The following is a 16,812-nucleotide window of genomic DNA, read 5'->3' as shown; positions in this document are numbered from 1 at the left end:
TTTAAAGATTTTTTAAAACCTATATTTTCATGTTGAAGTCTAATATGTTTGCGTTATTTGATCAGGAGAACTGAACCCGAATTTGATCATGGAAATTTCTTGGCGTTGCCTAAGTTTCAGTTTTAATTTTTCAATGGCACATCGTATTGATCTTTTTGCACAGGAAACAAAACCATTTTAAAAAACCTTTCCAGTCGTAAATACTGTACAAGCGTTTGCACAGGCAACAGTTTGTCAAGAGTGAAATTATATCTGATTAGTATTTATGTAATTAAAAACTCGTTTTAAACAGACTGTAAAGCCACGATATTATTATTATTATTATTATTATTATTATTATTATTATTATTATTATTATTTGAAAACAGTTTCCAAACATCCCCGATAAGGGCTATCTTTACTAGAAGACAAGAACCATGCATTTTTATATATCTATATAACAGACTAAAAACTATACGGTTTCCTAACATGATGTGCAATAAGGATATGCAAGACACGTTATTTTAATACTACGTTTTGGTCTTAAAATTATAGCAAATTACTTATTATTTCTTATATTATTATTATGTAGATATTATCGACGGATCACGAGATCACAGCAAAATAAGAAATCTCCTCTACAGAGCAGCACGAAAGAAGAGTTGGACTCTGTGGAACTTCATAAGGGTTTTATTTTTGAGTGTTTTGGGTTTTTTTTTTCTGTTCACGGGTGGATGTTCTGTTTAAACTCACAATATTTACCGGCGGTGTTTTGTTTTCTATGACGGTCATTAAAGGGTTTACTTTATTTCATATATAACTTCAGTTTAGACGCGAGGTTTGGACTCGCTGTTAGTAACGTTTTTTGTTGTTTTATGGAAGGAAGTGACCTTTAATAAAAGAAGACATTTTTTTACAATAATAATAATAATGAGCGGGGGTAAGAAAAGAAGTGGTTTCCAGATCACCAGCGTCACCTCTGAGTTTGAGCAGAGGAAGGGCGAGTTGACAGGGGGTGGCCCCTTGTCCCCTGAATCCATGGGACCCACTATGCTCTTAACCCCGCAACTGGAGACTAAGAGCCTGTTCAGCAACTACTCTGGAGGCCAGGCCTCTGGCAGCCTCTCTGCCTGCCCTGTTGCCCCGGCAACGGCGGACCCCTCCATAGAAACCGACGTGACCGGCTCCCCTCAGAACCGAGGCGCCCCCTTGAGAACCGACCGAGACGGGCCTGGTAACTTAGGACAGGCCGAGGACTCGGCCGCGGGCCTGAAAAGGCAGGCCTCGCACCCCGCTGCAGGGGGAGATGGACTTTCACAAACAAAAAATAACGATCAGCTGGCAGCCAGTGGTTCTAGCGGCTCGGCAGCGCCGTCGTTGCTGTGCCCCCGGTTTGCTGGGAAAACGCCGCCCTGCTTCTCCGCCCCAAGCACCCCGACCCAAGCCAGGAGAGGACAGCCCACTTTCCCAACGGCTGCAACTGAATCAGCAGGGGCTAGCACTCCCTCCTCGCCGTCCGGGGTGCTCCTGTCGCCGCTGGCCGCCTTGCCTCTTACCTCGCCCACGAGTTGTCGTTTCCGACTAGTCAAGCTGGACCAGGGGCTGAGGGAGCCCTATAGGCGCGGCCGGTGGACCTGCGTGGATTTCTATGATCGCGACTCTGAGAACCGGGCGGTTATCAAGATCCTTGACAGCATGCGGCACGCACACTCGCTGGAGTCTTTGGAAGGGCTGGGCTTGGCGAGCAGCGCGGCCGACAGCAGCCGCAGCCGCAAGGCTCTGTTCACGACACCGACACAGAACCGGCACCACCTTGTTCACTCCCAGGGCACGACGCACATGCTGGCCCAGAGCCCGGCGGCACCGCCCAGCTGCTCCGATGCCCGCAACAGGCAGCAGCAACAGCAGTCGCCCGCTGGGACGGAGTCTCCCAGAGCGGCCGTTTCAAAAGCGCACCCCCCGACCCCTTCAGGGGCGCCCCAAAACACCACCCCCCCTCGTTCCCCGAAGGAAGCCGCCGGCCCGCCCACCTGCCTCCGGTCTCCCGTCTCGCACTCCTCGGCCGGGTGGGAGCTGATCAGTTCGACGGATTCTAAAAACGTCGATCTGGCGGAACGAAGTAGGAAGGTAGGCCTTGATTTATTTATTTATTTATAAATTAAAATTTTAAATGCCCCCCGTAGAGGCCGCCCCCGCATCACCTGATCCTTCCTCTCCGGTCCTTCGACTCCCGTCTTAAATAACCGCCGTGCCAGCTTATCATTCGAGCTACCCCACGGACTAGCGCTGATACTCACTTGGCCCGTCCTAGGAAAACTGTTCGTATGGCGAACGAGCCCGCCTTGCTTATATACATTTATTTATTTATGAAATTATTATTATTAATTAATTTAAATTATGTTTTTAATACAAAGGGTCCCGTGCTTCTTGTACGACCCGGTTGAGGTTTTAAAAAAAAAAAAAAAATAATAAAAAAAGATCGGTCCCACTTCTAACACCCATGTAGCGATCTCGGCGTTTGCGCTCTCGACAACACCTAACGGCGCACTACGTGGTCGGATTGCCTCGCCATGGCGTGATGCGCCAGCCTGCGTTAAACGAGATCGATGATTCCAATATATATATAATATATATATATATACATATCAGTACCGACATGGCTCGACTAGCTATGAAGACCCAGAGTCTTGTTTTGCGTCAGCAGTGCTGTTGAAATGCTGGTAAAGTCCTTCGTTTTCTCTGTTGGTTTGCCGTCTCACGCATAGAAGCCTCTCTACCCAGGGAGAGTCACGACCCACCCCAGGAGACTCATAAATTTGAAGAAGAGGAAGACAAACAGAGTCTCTGATAAACCGAAGAGACTCTGTTTTAATCATTAACTACTCTTCAAATAGCACGGCAGAAGTGGACAGGTTGGTTTCAAACTTAAAAACAATGGTGCCAGTCTGCCCTCCTCCGTGCCGTCTGTAGAAGCGTTTCTAGTGATTGATTCACACCCTGCTGGATTCCTGACTCTCTCTCTCTCTCTTTCTGTGGATAACAGAGCTGTTTGTTGTTTCTGAGCGTCTGTCACTTGTTTAATGATTCCTGTTTCACTGGTCGCTCAGAGCGCCGGGCCGGACTGCAGTTCTCGGAGTGGCTCGCCGGCGCCCCCTCTGGTCGGCGCTGGAAGTCCAGACAGGAGGTCACTGGAGTACAGGATCCACAGCCCAGCTTGCTTCAGCTTCGCTCAGTCCGTGTTTGGTGTGGGGACCAGTTTCGACTTTGATGGCGAGTGGTAAGGGCTCGGTAGAGGGGCGTGTGTGTGTGTGCGTGTGCGTGTGCGTGTGCGTGTGTCAACCCCTTCAAAAAATATTTGCTCTTGTCGATTCAACCAATTATTTTCCTGCATAAAAGTTGGCAAATCCGCAGTGTGATGCCTTCGCTGTGTTTTTGCTGCAGGGCTGGGATGGCTTAATGTTTTGAGTATTTTTTTTTGTAGTCCTGAAGCACACAGAGACTGGGTTCTCCCCTCCTCTCATCGCCTCCTTGTGCAGAATCACAGGCTGCAGATAGAATTCACTTAGACAGGCAACTAGATAGTGAGGGTGAATACCACAGTCCTCTAACCCGGGGTCCCCAAGCCCAATCCTGGGGACCCCCCCGCTGTGTCGGCCTGTCTAGATCCTAACTGAGCTCTCAGATTACTAAACTAAACTCTCCTTTGATCATTTGTTTAACTACATTTTTTTTTTTTTTAAATTGTTCTCTGCTCCTGAGTTCAAGTCGCTGATAAAATGTGCCGGCCAGCCTGGACCCTTGTTTAAGAGCTGAATACAATTAAAAAAGGTCTAGTTAGAGAAACATGGGTTCGGCGGGGTTCCTTGTGGAGCGACACTGTGGGAATCTTCCAGTAGAAATAGGGTCCTCTTGCTCATCACAGTCGGCTTCAGCAAGAGGGTATTAAAATAGATTCCACAGTGATGTGACAGGCTGCCCAGGGCAGTAGGGTTACAGTGTGTGTGTGTGTGTGTGTGTTTGCATGTTTGTGTGTGTATATTTATGTCTCGGTGTGTCAGTGTGTGTGTGTGTGTCTATGTCTCAGTGTGTGTGCTTGGGTGTGTCTGATTGTATATTGTGTGTAGAATGTCACAGTAAAGGCCAAGCCAAGGTTGGAAAACTTGAAAAGCCTCTTGTGAGGTCCTGGGTCCTGCCCCGGCGAGGCTCACACAGATATTTAAGGAGGTTCATGAACAAGCTCTTAAAACGTTTAGAAAAATTGTTTAAAAACTTTCAACTTGAATAGAAATGGTAGCCATTCAATTGACACTGAAGACACTGAGAAAGACTTCTAGTGGAAATGTTAGCCATTGAATTGACGCTGAGAAAGACTTCTAGTGGAAATGTTAGCCATTGAATTCACACTGAAGACACTGAGAAAGACTTCTAGTGGAAACGTTAGCCATTGAATTGACACTGAAGACACTGAGAAAGACTTCTAGTGGAAACGTTAGCCATTGAATTGACGCTGAGAAAGACTTCTAGTGGAAACGTTAGCCATTGAATTGACACTGAAGACACTGAGAAAGACTTCTAGTGGAAACGTTAGCCATTGAATTGACACTGAAGACACTGAGAAAGACTTCTAGTGGAAACGTTAGCCATTGAATTGACACTGAAGACACTGAGAAAGACTTCTAGTGGAAACGTTAGCCATTGAATTGACACTGAAGACACTGAGAAAGACTTCTAGTGGAAACGTTAGCCATTGAATTGACACTGAAGACACTGAGAAAGACTTCTAGTGGAAACGTTAGTCATTGAATTGACACTGAAGACACTGACTTCTATTGAAAGACTTCTAGTGGAAACGTTGCCATTGAATTGACGCTGGAAGACACTGAGGAAGACTTCTATATCGTAGTATCTCTATTGGGTGTTCAGGTAGCTCTGTAACATTAATTGCAGCTTTGACTGCTAGAGTCTGTCCTGTGTCCAGAATAGCCCCCATAGACCTACACACCCCCCTTTTACAAATAATATTAAATGTTGGCCCCCCCCCCCCCCCCCCCCCCCCCCCGGCCTCCTAATAGTTTCCAGTTGTCACGCCAGCCCCCCCCCCCCAAGTTGCCCCCCCCCCCCCCCCCCCCCCCCCCCCCCCCGAAAAGAAGTTGCCCCCCCCCCCCCCCAAGTTGCCCCCCCCCGCTTGCCCCCCCCCCCCCCCCCCCCCCCCCCCCCCCGGCCCTCCCCCCCCTAATTGATTAGACTGGTTTATGGGATATGAATGGTGACTCTGTGCTGCCCTGACTCAGAAGCTGCAGAGGGAGGGAGGGAGGGAGGGAGTTCAGGGCGCAGGCTGTAGTGTATCCAGGGGCGTGTTTGGGGAAGGAACGAGGGGCTCTGTCAGTGTGACGAGGGGGTAAAAGGGGGCTTCCTAATATATGCAGGCTTGAGATCAGTGTTGAAGTAGCGAGTTTTCAGTCTGGCAATTGCTTCTCTTTTTCATTTGTGTGTGTCAGTGTGTGTGTGTGTGTGTGTGTCTGTGTGTCTGTGTCAATATAACGTCTCAATATGTAACATACCTTTGTCAAAGGAAAGTATGTTTGAAAACAAACACTGGAGGCACTTCTAGGCTTTTGATGTGTGTGTGTGTGTGTGTGTGTGTGTGTGTGTGTGTTTAATATATATATATATATGTTAACCCTATAGATCAGGGCTAGTGTGAGTTTGTAACCCTGCTCAAACTCCTGGCTCCTGATCATTGCAATATTAATAATAATAAAATACTTCATTGAGGGGAGTTCTGAGCCCCAGGACTGGGTGCAGCAGCAGCAGGGCTAGTGCGAGTTTCTCAGCAGGACTAGTGTGAGTTTCTCAGCAGGGCTGGTGTGAGTTTTTCAGCAGGGCTGGTGTGAGTTTCTCAGCAGGGCTGGTGTGAGTTTCTCAGCAGGGCTGGTGTGAGTTTCTCAGCAGGGCTGGTGTGAGTTTCTCAGCAGGGCTGGTGTGAGTTTCTCAGCAGGGCTGGTGTGAGTTTTTCAGCAGGGCTGGTGTGAGTTTCTCAGCAGGGCTGGTGTGAGTTTCTCAGCAGGGCTGTGCTGAAATGCTCTCTGACTCGACCCCCTGAGTCAATACCCTGTAGAAACTTGTTTTTAGTTTCCGCCCACATTTGACTGATCTGACTGATTCTATCAGGAGAACTGGAAAGTCCTGTCTGCCTCCGCCCCAGGGGCTCCGGGGTTTCCCAGAAATCTTCTTGTTAGAAGCAGCCAGTAGCGTTGTCGGACTGCATCCCTCCTCCTCCTCCTCTCTAATTCCTCTTACCTGTTTTTCACTGTTCACATGTGTGTTTTATATTACAATGCCCTGTATAGGGCAGCCACCCCCCATGCCCTCAGAAAAGTTTGCCACAGTAATTTTGCTATTTTAAAAAAATATGCTTTACAACGCTTCCCTGTGCTTTACCAGACCTCTCTGTGCTTTACAATGCTTCCCCTTGCTTTACCAGACCTCTCTGTGCTTTACAATGCTTCCCTGTGCTTTACCAGACCTCTCTGTGCTTTACAATGCTTCCCTATGCTTTACCAGACCTCTCTGTGCTTTACAATGCTTCCCTATGCTTTACCAGACCTCTCTGTGCTTTACAATGCTTCCCTATGCTTTACCAGACCTCTCTGTGCTTTACAATGCTTCCCTATGCTTTACCACACCTCTCTGTGCTTTACAATGCTTCCCTATGCTTTACCACACCTCTCTGTGCTTTACAATGCTTCCCTATGCTTTACCAGACCTCTCTGTGCTTTACAATGCTTCCCTATGCTTTACCACACCTCTCTGTGCTTTACAATGCTTCCCTATGCATTAGAATTTGCAGACTTTCCAACCTCATTAATATATATATATTACACAACAGCTATGTCTTGTGATCTGTTAACAAAACTTTTTCTGAGTCGCTAAAAAACAATGTGATTGGAAAGAGGCTGCAGTTCTGGGCTCTGTGCAGCAGATGGCCCCCTTTGACTGCTGATCTCAGAGCTGTGTGTTTGGAGCTGAGTGAACTGAATCCTTCTCTTGTTCGCTGTCTGTCAAAACTCTGCACCCTGCCTCAGACTGCATACAGTGGAGCCTGCTGCCGTCACTCTGTGTGTGTGTGTGTCTCTGTATCTCTCTGTGGATGTGTATTTCTGTTTTGTGTCTTTGTATCTCTGCCGGTGTGTGTGTATTTCTCTGTGCAAGGCTGGCAATCAGACTCCTATTGCACAGCAGTGTCACCCAGTCCAGGTTTTACTACCAGCTTGATCAGCCCCCAGTGTGTCTAGCTAACAAGCTCAGGTGAGTCTGATTATTAAACTCACAGCAAAGCCAGGACTGGATCACACTGCTGTGCAACCGGAATTGCTCTTAAGCTTGATTTTTGGTCTAACACAATAATAATAATAATAATATAATAATAATAATAATAATAATAAAAAACTGACCCATTGCCATCAAAGGTGGTTCCAGGACAGATGTCACTGCAACCTGTGTGACGTCCGGAAACACGCCAGGCTCCTCGTCTCCAAGGGACTGGGGGGGACTGGGGGGGGACCCCCCCCTTCCCGGGTCGGAGTGGCTTTGTGTGTTGCGTAAACAGAAGTCACCGAAACACACGCATTGTCAGAACCTTGTTCCCATTGTTCTGCTCCAGGGACATTCTAATCCCAGCCTGCCTGCCTCTGCGTGTGCGTGTGTGTGTGCGCGCGTGTGTGGGATTGCTGAACATGCTGTGCAAAATACTAAGACCAGTTATTAGCTTAGAGAGAGAGAGAGAGAGAGAGAGAGAGAGAGAGAGGGTTGTGTGTGTGTGTGTGTCGCTGAGTGTTTCTCTGTGTGTGTCTGTGTGTGTGTGTTTTATATTTGAGTGTGTGTCTGGTTCAGCGCAGCTCGTGTGTGGGAGGGAATAGAATCCTGGTGCCGGCCAATCGGAAGCCTGTCTCTGTCATAGAATATTGGCGCCAGCCTACAGGGAGGGCACAGAGTGGCTCTTATACAACCCCCCCCCCCCCCCCCCCCCCCCCCCCCCCCCCCTGCTTCTTCTGAAGCAGAGAGAAACTAGACTGGTGATTACAATGGGGCAGCACTGGGAGTGCGGAGCAGCTCCAGAGGCTGGGATAACTGGATTCCAGTCCGGAGGGGAGCGCTGACTCTGCCAGGGACTCCTGTTTCATGCACTGCAGCTCAGACCCCAAACACAGGTGTTTCCAACAGCCAACATTCTTTGAAAGGACAGTTTTTTTTAAATTTTCTTCAAATTTTTTTTTTCTAGATTTTGTGGATCTAATTCCTAAAAGCACGAGCGATATTTTAATAATAAGAAGAATCTGTATTTCTATATATATACTTATATATAATCTATTTCACAGCGTGTAACTCGGAACACATTTTTAACCCGCGAGAAACTGTTCAGCGATGCCAGTGAGCGTCAGAAGCATGGTGTCGTCCTTCGAGACGCTTCTTGAACCCGAGTCCTGCGGCTGCTGCCTGTCCAGCACCCACTGCCCCGCCCGCCAGCCGGCCTCGGCAACCCCGAAAAGAGGGGCCTCTCCCGGACGCCCTAAGAGGATCGACCCTCAAACAGGCAGGAGCCTCTGCTGGGGTGCAATCGAGGCTAGAAACCAAGGCTGCGATAAAACAGAGGAGAGTATTGATCACAAGAAGAGAGAGGAGAGTATTGATCGCAGGAAGAGAGAGGAGAGTATTGATCACAAGAAGAGAGAGGAGAGTGTTGATCACAAGAGAGAGGAGAGTGTTGATCACAAGAGAGAGGAGAGTATTGATCGCAAGAAGAGAGAGGAGAGTATTGATCACAAGAAGAGAGAGGAGAGTATTGATCACAAGAAGAGAGAGGAGAGTGTTGATCACAAGAGAGAGGAGAGTGTTGATCACAAGAGAGAGGAGAGTATTGATCGCAAGAAGAGAGAGGAGAGTATTGATCGCAGGAAGAGAGAGGAGAGTATTGATCACAAGAAGAGAGAGGAGAGTGTTGATCACAAGAGAGAGGAGAGTGTTGATCACAAGAAGAGAGAGGAGAGTATTGATCGCAAGAAGAGAGAGGAGAGTATTGATCACAAGAAGAGAGAGGAGAGTATTGATCACAAGAAGAGAGAGGAGAGTATTGATCACAAGAAGAGAGAGGAGAGTATTGATCACAAGAAGAGAGAGGAGAGTATTGATCACAAGAAGAGAGAGGAGAGTATTGATCACAAGAAGAGAGAGGAGAGTATTGATCACAAGAAGAGAGAGGAGAGTATTGATCACAAGAAGAGAGAGGAGAGTATTGATCACAAGAAGAGAGAGGAGAGTATTGATCACAAGAAGAGAGAGGAGAGTATTGATCACAAGAAGAGAGAGGAGAGTATTGATCACAAGAAGAGAGAGGAGAGTATTGATCACAAGAAGAGAGAGGAGAGTATTGATCACAAGAAGAGAGAGGAGAGTATTGATCACAAGAAGAGAGAGGAGAGTATTGATCACAAGAAGAGAGAGGAGAGTATTGATCGTAAGAAGAGAGAGGAGAGTATTGATCACAAGAAGAGAGAGGAGAGTATTGATCAAGAAGAGAGAGGAGAGTATTGATCACAAGAAGAGAGAGGAGAGTATTGATCACAAGAAGAGAGAGGAGAGTATTGATCACAAGAAGAGAGAGGAGAGTATTGATCACAAGAAGAGAGAGGAGAGTATTGATCACAAGAAGAGAGAGGAGAGTATTGATCGTAAGAAGAGAGAGGAGAGTATTGATCGTAAGAAGAGAGAGGAGAGTGTTGATCACAGAAGAGAGAGGAGAGTATTGATCACAAGCAGCCAGGACAATACCAGGAACAAAGCAGCCAGGAAAGAGAGGGTCTTCTTCAAGACCAGAAGGAAGGTGGCATTGATGGGGTGCAAGCAGGAGCCCCCGAAACGGTGGATGGGGTGCAAGCAGGAGCCCCCAAAGAGTTTGATCTGTAAAAGTGATTCCTCCGTACATCGTCTTGTAAATTCCAGTCCTCAAAGGCAATCCAGAAACACAAGGGTCCTTAATCTCACACCGTCAACTCCAGCAAGAACTAGTGTCGGTAGTGCTCTCCCCTGTGGCAAAGGTCCTTGCGCCAAAGCTTCTGGCTGGGCAAGATTTCGGCAGAGTTCGGCCCCCCCGTTCTACCCCTCTAACCCCCATCCCCTCCTGGGGTTCTGCTTTTTCAGAGGTGTGTACTAGGGCAGGGGGTCGGGGGGACCAGAGTTTCGTCAGGGTAACATTTGAACAAAACCATAGTTCGTTGTAGCACAGAGAGGTGTGGTAAAGCATACAGAAGCATTGTAAAGCACAGAGAGGTCTTGTAAAGCATAGGGAAGCATTGTAGAGGTCTGGTAAAGCATAGGGGAGCATTGTAAAGCACAGAGAGGTCTGGTAAAGCATAGGGAAGCATTGTAAAGCACAGAGAGGTCTGGTAAAGCATAGGGAAGCATTGTAAACCACAGAGAGGTCTGGTAAAGCATAGGGAAGCATTGTAAAGCACAGAGAGGTCTGGTAAAGCATAGGGAAGCATTGTAAAGCACAGAGAGGTCTGGTAAAGCATAGGGAAGCATTGTAAAGCACAGAGAGGTCTGGTAAAGCATAGGGAAGCATTGTAAAGCACAGAGAGGTCTGGTAAAGCATAGGGAAGCATTGTAAAGCACAGAGAGGTCTGGTAAAGCATAGGGAAGCATTGTAAAGCACAGAGAGGTCTGGTAAAGCATAGGGAAGCATTGTAAAGCACAGAGAGGTTTGGTAAAGCATAGGGAAGCATTGTAAAGCACAGAGAGGTCTGGTAAAGCATAGGGAAGCATTGTAAAGCACAGAGAGGTCTGGTAAAGCATAGGGAAGCATTGTAAAGCACAGAGAGGTGAGGTAAAGCATAGGGAAGCATTGTAAAGCACAGAGAGGTTTGGTAAAGCATAGGGAAGCATTGTAAAGCACAGAGAGGTCTGGTAAAGCATAGGGAAGCATTGTAAAGCACAGAGAGGTCTGGTAAAGCATAGGGAAGCATTGTAAAGCACAGAGAGGTATGGTAAAGCATAGGGAAGCATTGTAAAGCACAGAGAGGTTTGGTAAAGCATAGGGAAGCATTGTAAAGCACAGAGAGGTCTGGTAAAGCATAGGGAAGCATTGTAAAGCACAGAGAGGTCTGGTAAAGCATAGGGAAAGCATAGGGAAGCATTGTAAAGCACAGAGAGGTGTGGTTAAGCACAGGGAAGCATTGTAAAGCACAGAGAGGTCTGGTAAAGCATAGGGAAGCGTTGTAAAGCACAGAGAGGTCTGGTAAAGCATAGGGAAGCATTGTAAAGCACAGAGAGGTCTAGTAAAGCATAGGGAAGCATTGTAAAGCACAGAGAGGTCTGGTAAAGCATAGGGGAGCATTGTAAAGCACAGAGAGGTCTGGTAAAGCATAGTGAAGCACTGTAAAGCACAGGAAGGTCTGGTAAAGCATTGTTTAAGTGCTTGAATTAAAAAAAAAAAAATTATATATATATTTATATTTTATTGTTTTGGGAAATTCACGATTATAGTTTAAGACTAGAAGAGACTGAGTTGAGCAGACCAGCGTTTGGGCTCTAGTGCCATCATCAGTGTTACTGAAACTAAACTGAGTCAAGCAGACCAGCGTTTGGGCTCTAGTGCCTTCATCAGTGTTACTGAAACTAAACTGAGTCAAGCAGACCAGCGTTTGGGCTCTAGTGCCTTCATCAGTGTTACTGAAACTAAACTGAGTCAAGCAGACCAGCGTTTGGGCTCTAGTGCCTTCATCAGTGTTATTGAAACTAAACTGAGTCAAGCAGACCAGCGTTTGGGCTCTAGTGCCTTCATCAGTGTTACTGAAACTAAACTGAGTCAAGCAGACCAGCGTTTGGGCTCTAGTGCCTTCATCAGTGTTATTGAAACTAAACTGAGTCAAGCAGACCAGCGTTTGGGCTCTAGTGCCTTCAGCAGTGTTACTGAAACTAAACGCTGGGATCTGCGTGGGGGGGGTTCGGAACGTCGGGAATACATTCCGCCCGCCTGTCTGTGTTCCGGAATTCCCTGCAGAGACAATGGCAGCTTTTCACTGGAGAGGAGAAACACGAATCACGCGCTGACAATGAGAGAGCGAGGGGGTGGGGGTGGTAAACACACACTGACCTTTCGGGACAGAAGTTTAGAATAAAGCCGTAAGGGCAGTGCAGTAATATTTCATGTTAGATTAGAAAATGTTCAATTTTTCATTTTCTGTCAGACTTTCAGTTACCTATCTGGAAAACTACAAAGCAGTGTGCAATTCAATATGTTAACAAGGGATCATTATTCAGCAGCTTTCACTGGACTCGATGAAGCTGAGGGAGTTCATTCTATATAGAGGGGGTGTGAATTGTTTCGCTAATGCTGCACATATAGATTACATCGGCTCTCTCTGTCTCCTGACGGATTCTATTGAGTTCAGATTAGCTGTGACTGATAAACTGGCGCAGGGCTGGAAATCAGACTCCCGCTGCACAGCAGTGTGATCCAGTCCTGGTTTTAATAGGAGTTTAATAATAAGACACACCTGAGCTTGTTCCCTAGACACACTGGGGGCTGATCAAGCTGGAAGTAAAACCTGGACTGGGTGACACTGCTGTGCAACAGGAGTCTTATTCCCATCCCTGGGTAGATTTGATTTACTTTAATTCTGTGCATGTAATTGTGTTTGAATTTCGATAGAATTCATTTTTCTCATTTGTGTCTTTTTCAGTGGTTCCGGTAGCAGCACGGTTGCCATTGACAACAAGATCGAGCAAGCCATGGTAGGACTGCCCTCAAACTCCAGTTCAATAAAGCAGGACTGAACCCTGGAGACACATCTCTCACTGTGCAAGCCTGCCCAGCATCTTCACTGTCAATTCAGTGACTAACTTTTCCACTAGAGGTCTCCCTCAGTGTCTTCAGTGTCAATTCAATGGCTAACATTTCCACTAGACATCTTTCACACTGACACACGCACACACTGAGACACACACACACACACACCACACACACACACACCCCAACGCCGTCAACTTCACTTTGGACTGGAGTTGTCGTATTTCTAACCCCCCCCCCCCCTCTGCAGGACCTTGTTAAGAGTCACTTGATGTTCGCGGTTCGTGAGGAAGTGGAGGTGCTGAAGGAGCAGATCAAGGACCTGGCAGAGAGGAACTCTGTCCTGGAGAGAGAGAACAGCCTGCTGAGAGCCATCGCCTCCCCAGAGCAACTGAGCCTGATCCAGGGAGAGAGAGGAGAGAGAGGGGAGAGAGGGGAGAGAGGAGCCACCATCGCCTCCCCAGAGCAGCTGAGAGCAGAGAGAGGAGAGAGAGGGGAGAGAGGGGAGAGGGGAGCCACCATCGCCTCCCCAGAGCAGCTGAGAGCAGAGAGAGGAGAGAGAGGGGAGAGAGGGGAGGGGGAGCCAGGTAGAGAGGGAGAGGGGAGCCACCATCCAGAGAGAGGAGAGAGGGGAGAGAGGGGAGAGGGGAGCCACCATCGCCTCCCCAGAGCAGCTGAGAGCAGAGAGAGGAGAGAGAGGGGCTGAGACCCACAGAGAGCCAGAGGTCAATGCAGCTGAGAGCAGAGAGAGGGAGAGACGAGGGGCTGAGACCGCACGGGACAGCCCCATCGGGAACCAGCAATAATAATAATACTGCTATTAATAATCATAACATTGACAGGAGCAGCAATGGATTATTGGTTTGATTGTACTGTCCCTCGTCGTGTCGTCAACGTTACCTAGGACACCAGTCCCTCTGTCGCCTGGACCATTGCCGCCCCTTAGGCCCCACACACTTTTAGGGGCGGGGGGGGGCGGTGTTTAGAATGGTTCCGCTGCCTCCCCCCAGGGTCGGTGTGTGCTTGCCCCCCCCCCCCCCCCCGCGTCCGAGTCCCCCATCACCTTGAAAAAGGACAGCGCAGCGTGCTTGAACTGAGCAGAGCGGGCGGTGTGTTTCCCCGACCAAATTAAAACAAAGAACTGACAGAGTGACGAACTACAACATGATTTCACACTGTAGGGCTTTGAACGGAGTAATAAGGGAGGTGTTGGGGGGGGGGGTTCATGATTGTGAAGCTGGATTTTGGGAACTCGTACAGCTGGCATGGAGCTAGCGTGAAATGCAGCTGTTACTGGCGCTAGTGCTACACAGCACTATGTTAGAGGGTGGTTGTTAAATGATATTTGATGAAATGTTTAGCTCTTGGTAAAAAAAAAATATATACTTATTTTAACTGCCGGCTTTTAATGTGCAGCGTGTAGAGCACAGACGGGTCTGGTAAAGCATAGGGAAGCATTGTAAAGCACAGAGAGGTCTGGTAAAGCACAGGGAAGCATTGTAAAGCACAGAGAGGTCTGGTAAAGCATAGGGAAGCATTGTAAAGCACAGAGAGGTCTGGTAAAGCACAGGGAAGCATTGTAAAGCACAGAGGGGTCTGGTAAAGCATAGGGAAGCATTGTGAAGCACAGAGAGGTCTGGTAAAGCATAGGGAAGCATTGTAAAGCACAGAGAGGTCTGGTAAAGCATAGGGAAGCATTGTAAAGCACAGAGAGGTCTGGTAAAGCATAGGGAAGCATTGTAAAGCACAGAGGGGTCTGGTAAAGCATAGGGAAGCATTGTAAAGCACAGAGGGGTCTGGTAAAGCACAGGGAACATTGTAAGCTATGGGAGAAGCCTGTTAATACCTGGTCTGGTTTATATGTACACTATAATGGGGTTTGATTCAGGATTGCGCAGGAGTGCCTCGGTAATTCGGTGTTCGATAATTTCGTGTCAGAATTGTACAGATTGTCTTTTTTTTTTTTTTTTTTTTTTTTCTATAGGGTAAAGTTATTTAAAAGTGTGTGCAATTCTTTTTTGTTGTGGTTCAAAAAAATATTATTATTATTGTTGTAGTTTAACTCTAGATATAGACAGACAGACAGAGAGATAGACAGAGACTGAGAGAGAGCTAGATAGACAGATAGACAGAGAGATGGAGAGTCAGACAGAGAGACAGACAGACAGATGGAGAGACAGATAGACAGACGGTAGGTGCTCTTGAGTTACTAAGGTACTGCTGGATTGCGATGGTTGGGACCATGTGACTGTACTGGAGCAATCACACGGTACAGATCACGCCAATATTACCGGGGGAAAAAATGAATAAAACACCGAAATGTTGCTAACTCTTTGGTGATAAAAAACAGATTTTTTTTTTTTTTTTTTTTTACTAAATAATAAAAAAAAGCATATTAAATGTGTAAAGTTTATGTATAACCTTATCGCGTGATTTATCTGTCTGTAATAATAAAAAAACGGATTCATAGATCTATAGTGCTCATCCTCGATGTTTCAATTTTCTAAAAAATTGGTCATAATAATACAATAACGCTAATCTTGTTTTATTTTTCAATGCCCTGAGACCAGCTGCACTACAATCAAATATACTAACAAGTTACTGCCCATGATGCGCTTCCCAGTTTCCGGCGTCGTTGCCTTACATTAACGTGGGTGGTGAAGAGAGAGACACAGACCGTGCATAATGTTCAAGGTGTGCCTTGACACGCTGCTGGCGTTATGACGAAGCGACGCCTGTCTCCTCCGGCCATTTTTTCGGGGTGTTTAAGACCTCGAAACCATCTTTTAACAGGAGCTGCATAAACCCGGGATATAGCAGGAATTAGATATTTGATCCAGACCCGGTAAGAACCGGGGGATTAATTTTTCGGATTTTTAGCTACTACATAGCAAGATAGAGATCGATAGATTACATCTGCCATACAAATTGAAATACACCAAAAAACCACAGTTTTAATGCATATAAATTATTTATTAGTTATATATATTGATTTGTCATTTATTAACACACTAACATACTTAAATCAATGTGTTTATCACATGTTTGTATTCAGGAATTATCCGCGACCCAGTTCCGCTAGTTAATATGTGAAACAATCCGTACGTCAACTGTTGTAATGACGTATAAACCAATAATAATAATAATAATAATAATAATAATCCATCATCATAATGCTAATCTGGTTTTATTTTTTCAATGCAAGCGGATGAGACCAGCTGCACTACAATTCCTGATACTAATAAACTACATTTCCCATGATGCTCTTCCCAGTTTCCGCGTCGTTGCCGTTCACATTGCGAGGGTGTGTGTGAGAGAGAGACAGACAGGGACAGGGACAGGGACAGGCAGGTTTGCACGACACAGGCTGCTGGCGAGAATCCGGACAACGAAGCGACCTGTCTCTCCGGTCCATCCGACGACTGACGGGGTTTTGGGGGACTCGAAAGCCGCATCTTTTAACAGGAGCTTTTATACCGGGATTATCAGGAGATTATGATATGTTGATCCAGACCCGGGTAAGAACCGGGGGATTACATTGAATTAATTTTCTAGCTATCTAGATAGAGAGATAGATAGATAGATACTAGCTATATCTATACTAGAGCGATTCTATAGATATATAGCTTTCGGCTATAGAATGATAGTGTAACCATGTGATACACACACACATACACACACACTTTGGTCACCAGTTTTGAATCATATTATATACGAATATATATATATTATATATATATATATATATATATATATATATATATATATATTGATTATTTGATTAAAGTAAATGTTATAGTAAAGTGATATTAATATTGATAGAATTAAAAAGAAAAGTCGATATTATTCCATGTTTGTTTATCAGTAGGATAATAGACCAGTCCGCTAGTCAGTGTGATGAAACAGATACAGGTTCTCTCAGCTCTGATACGCCAGACTCTCCACCTGTTCCTATAGATAGAGCTGTAGATACAGAATGTATATAT

At 46.4% G+C, this 16,812-nt stretch overlaps 2 protein-coding genes across 2 annotated transcripts in view; both read left to right on the top strand.

The window, feature by feature from the left end:
- Window positions 1-626: 626 nt before the first annotated feature.
- Window positions 627-13,397, top strand: LOC121305566 (TSC22 domain family protein 4-like; the record flags this gene model as incomplete). The annotated part of the gene is made up of 4 exons (XM_041237232.1): window positions 627-2,106; window positions 3,087-3,256; window positions 12,720-12,771; window positions 13,077-13,397. Coding segments are annotated over exons 1-4 (1,740 nt in total), but the record flags the coding sequence as incomplete, so codon positions are not given.
- Window positions 13,398-16,081: 2,684 nt separating this feature from the next.
- The window catches only part of LOC121305602 (probable cation-transporting ATPase 13A3), a 7,372-nt gene continuing 6,641 nt past the window's right edge, over window positions 16,082-16,812 (top strand). Inside the window, exon 1 of the mRNA XM_041237293.1 lies at window positions 16,082-16,344. The gene's annotated coding sequence lies outside the window, so the exon portion shown is untranslated. The remainder of the gene's footprint in view (window positions 16,345-16,812) is intronic.

Source organism: Polyodon spathula, chromosome 44, assembly GCF_017654505.1.
Source record: "Polyodon spathula isolate WHYD16114869_AA chromosome 44, ASM1765450v1, whole genome shotgun sequence".
Lineage (NCBI taxonomy): Eukaryota > Metazoa > Chordata > Actinopteri > Acipenseriformes > Polyodontidae > Polyodon > Polyodon spathula.
Note: the sequence above shows the minus strand (reverse complement) of the source record. Positions and strands in the feature narration are given on the sequence as shown.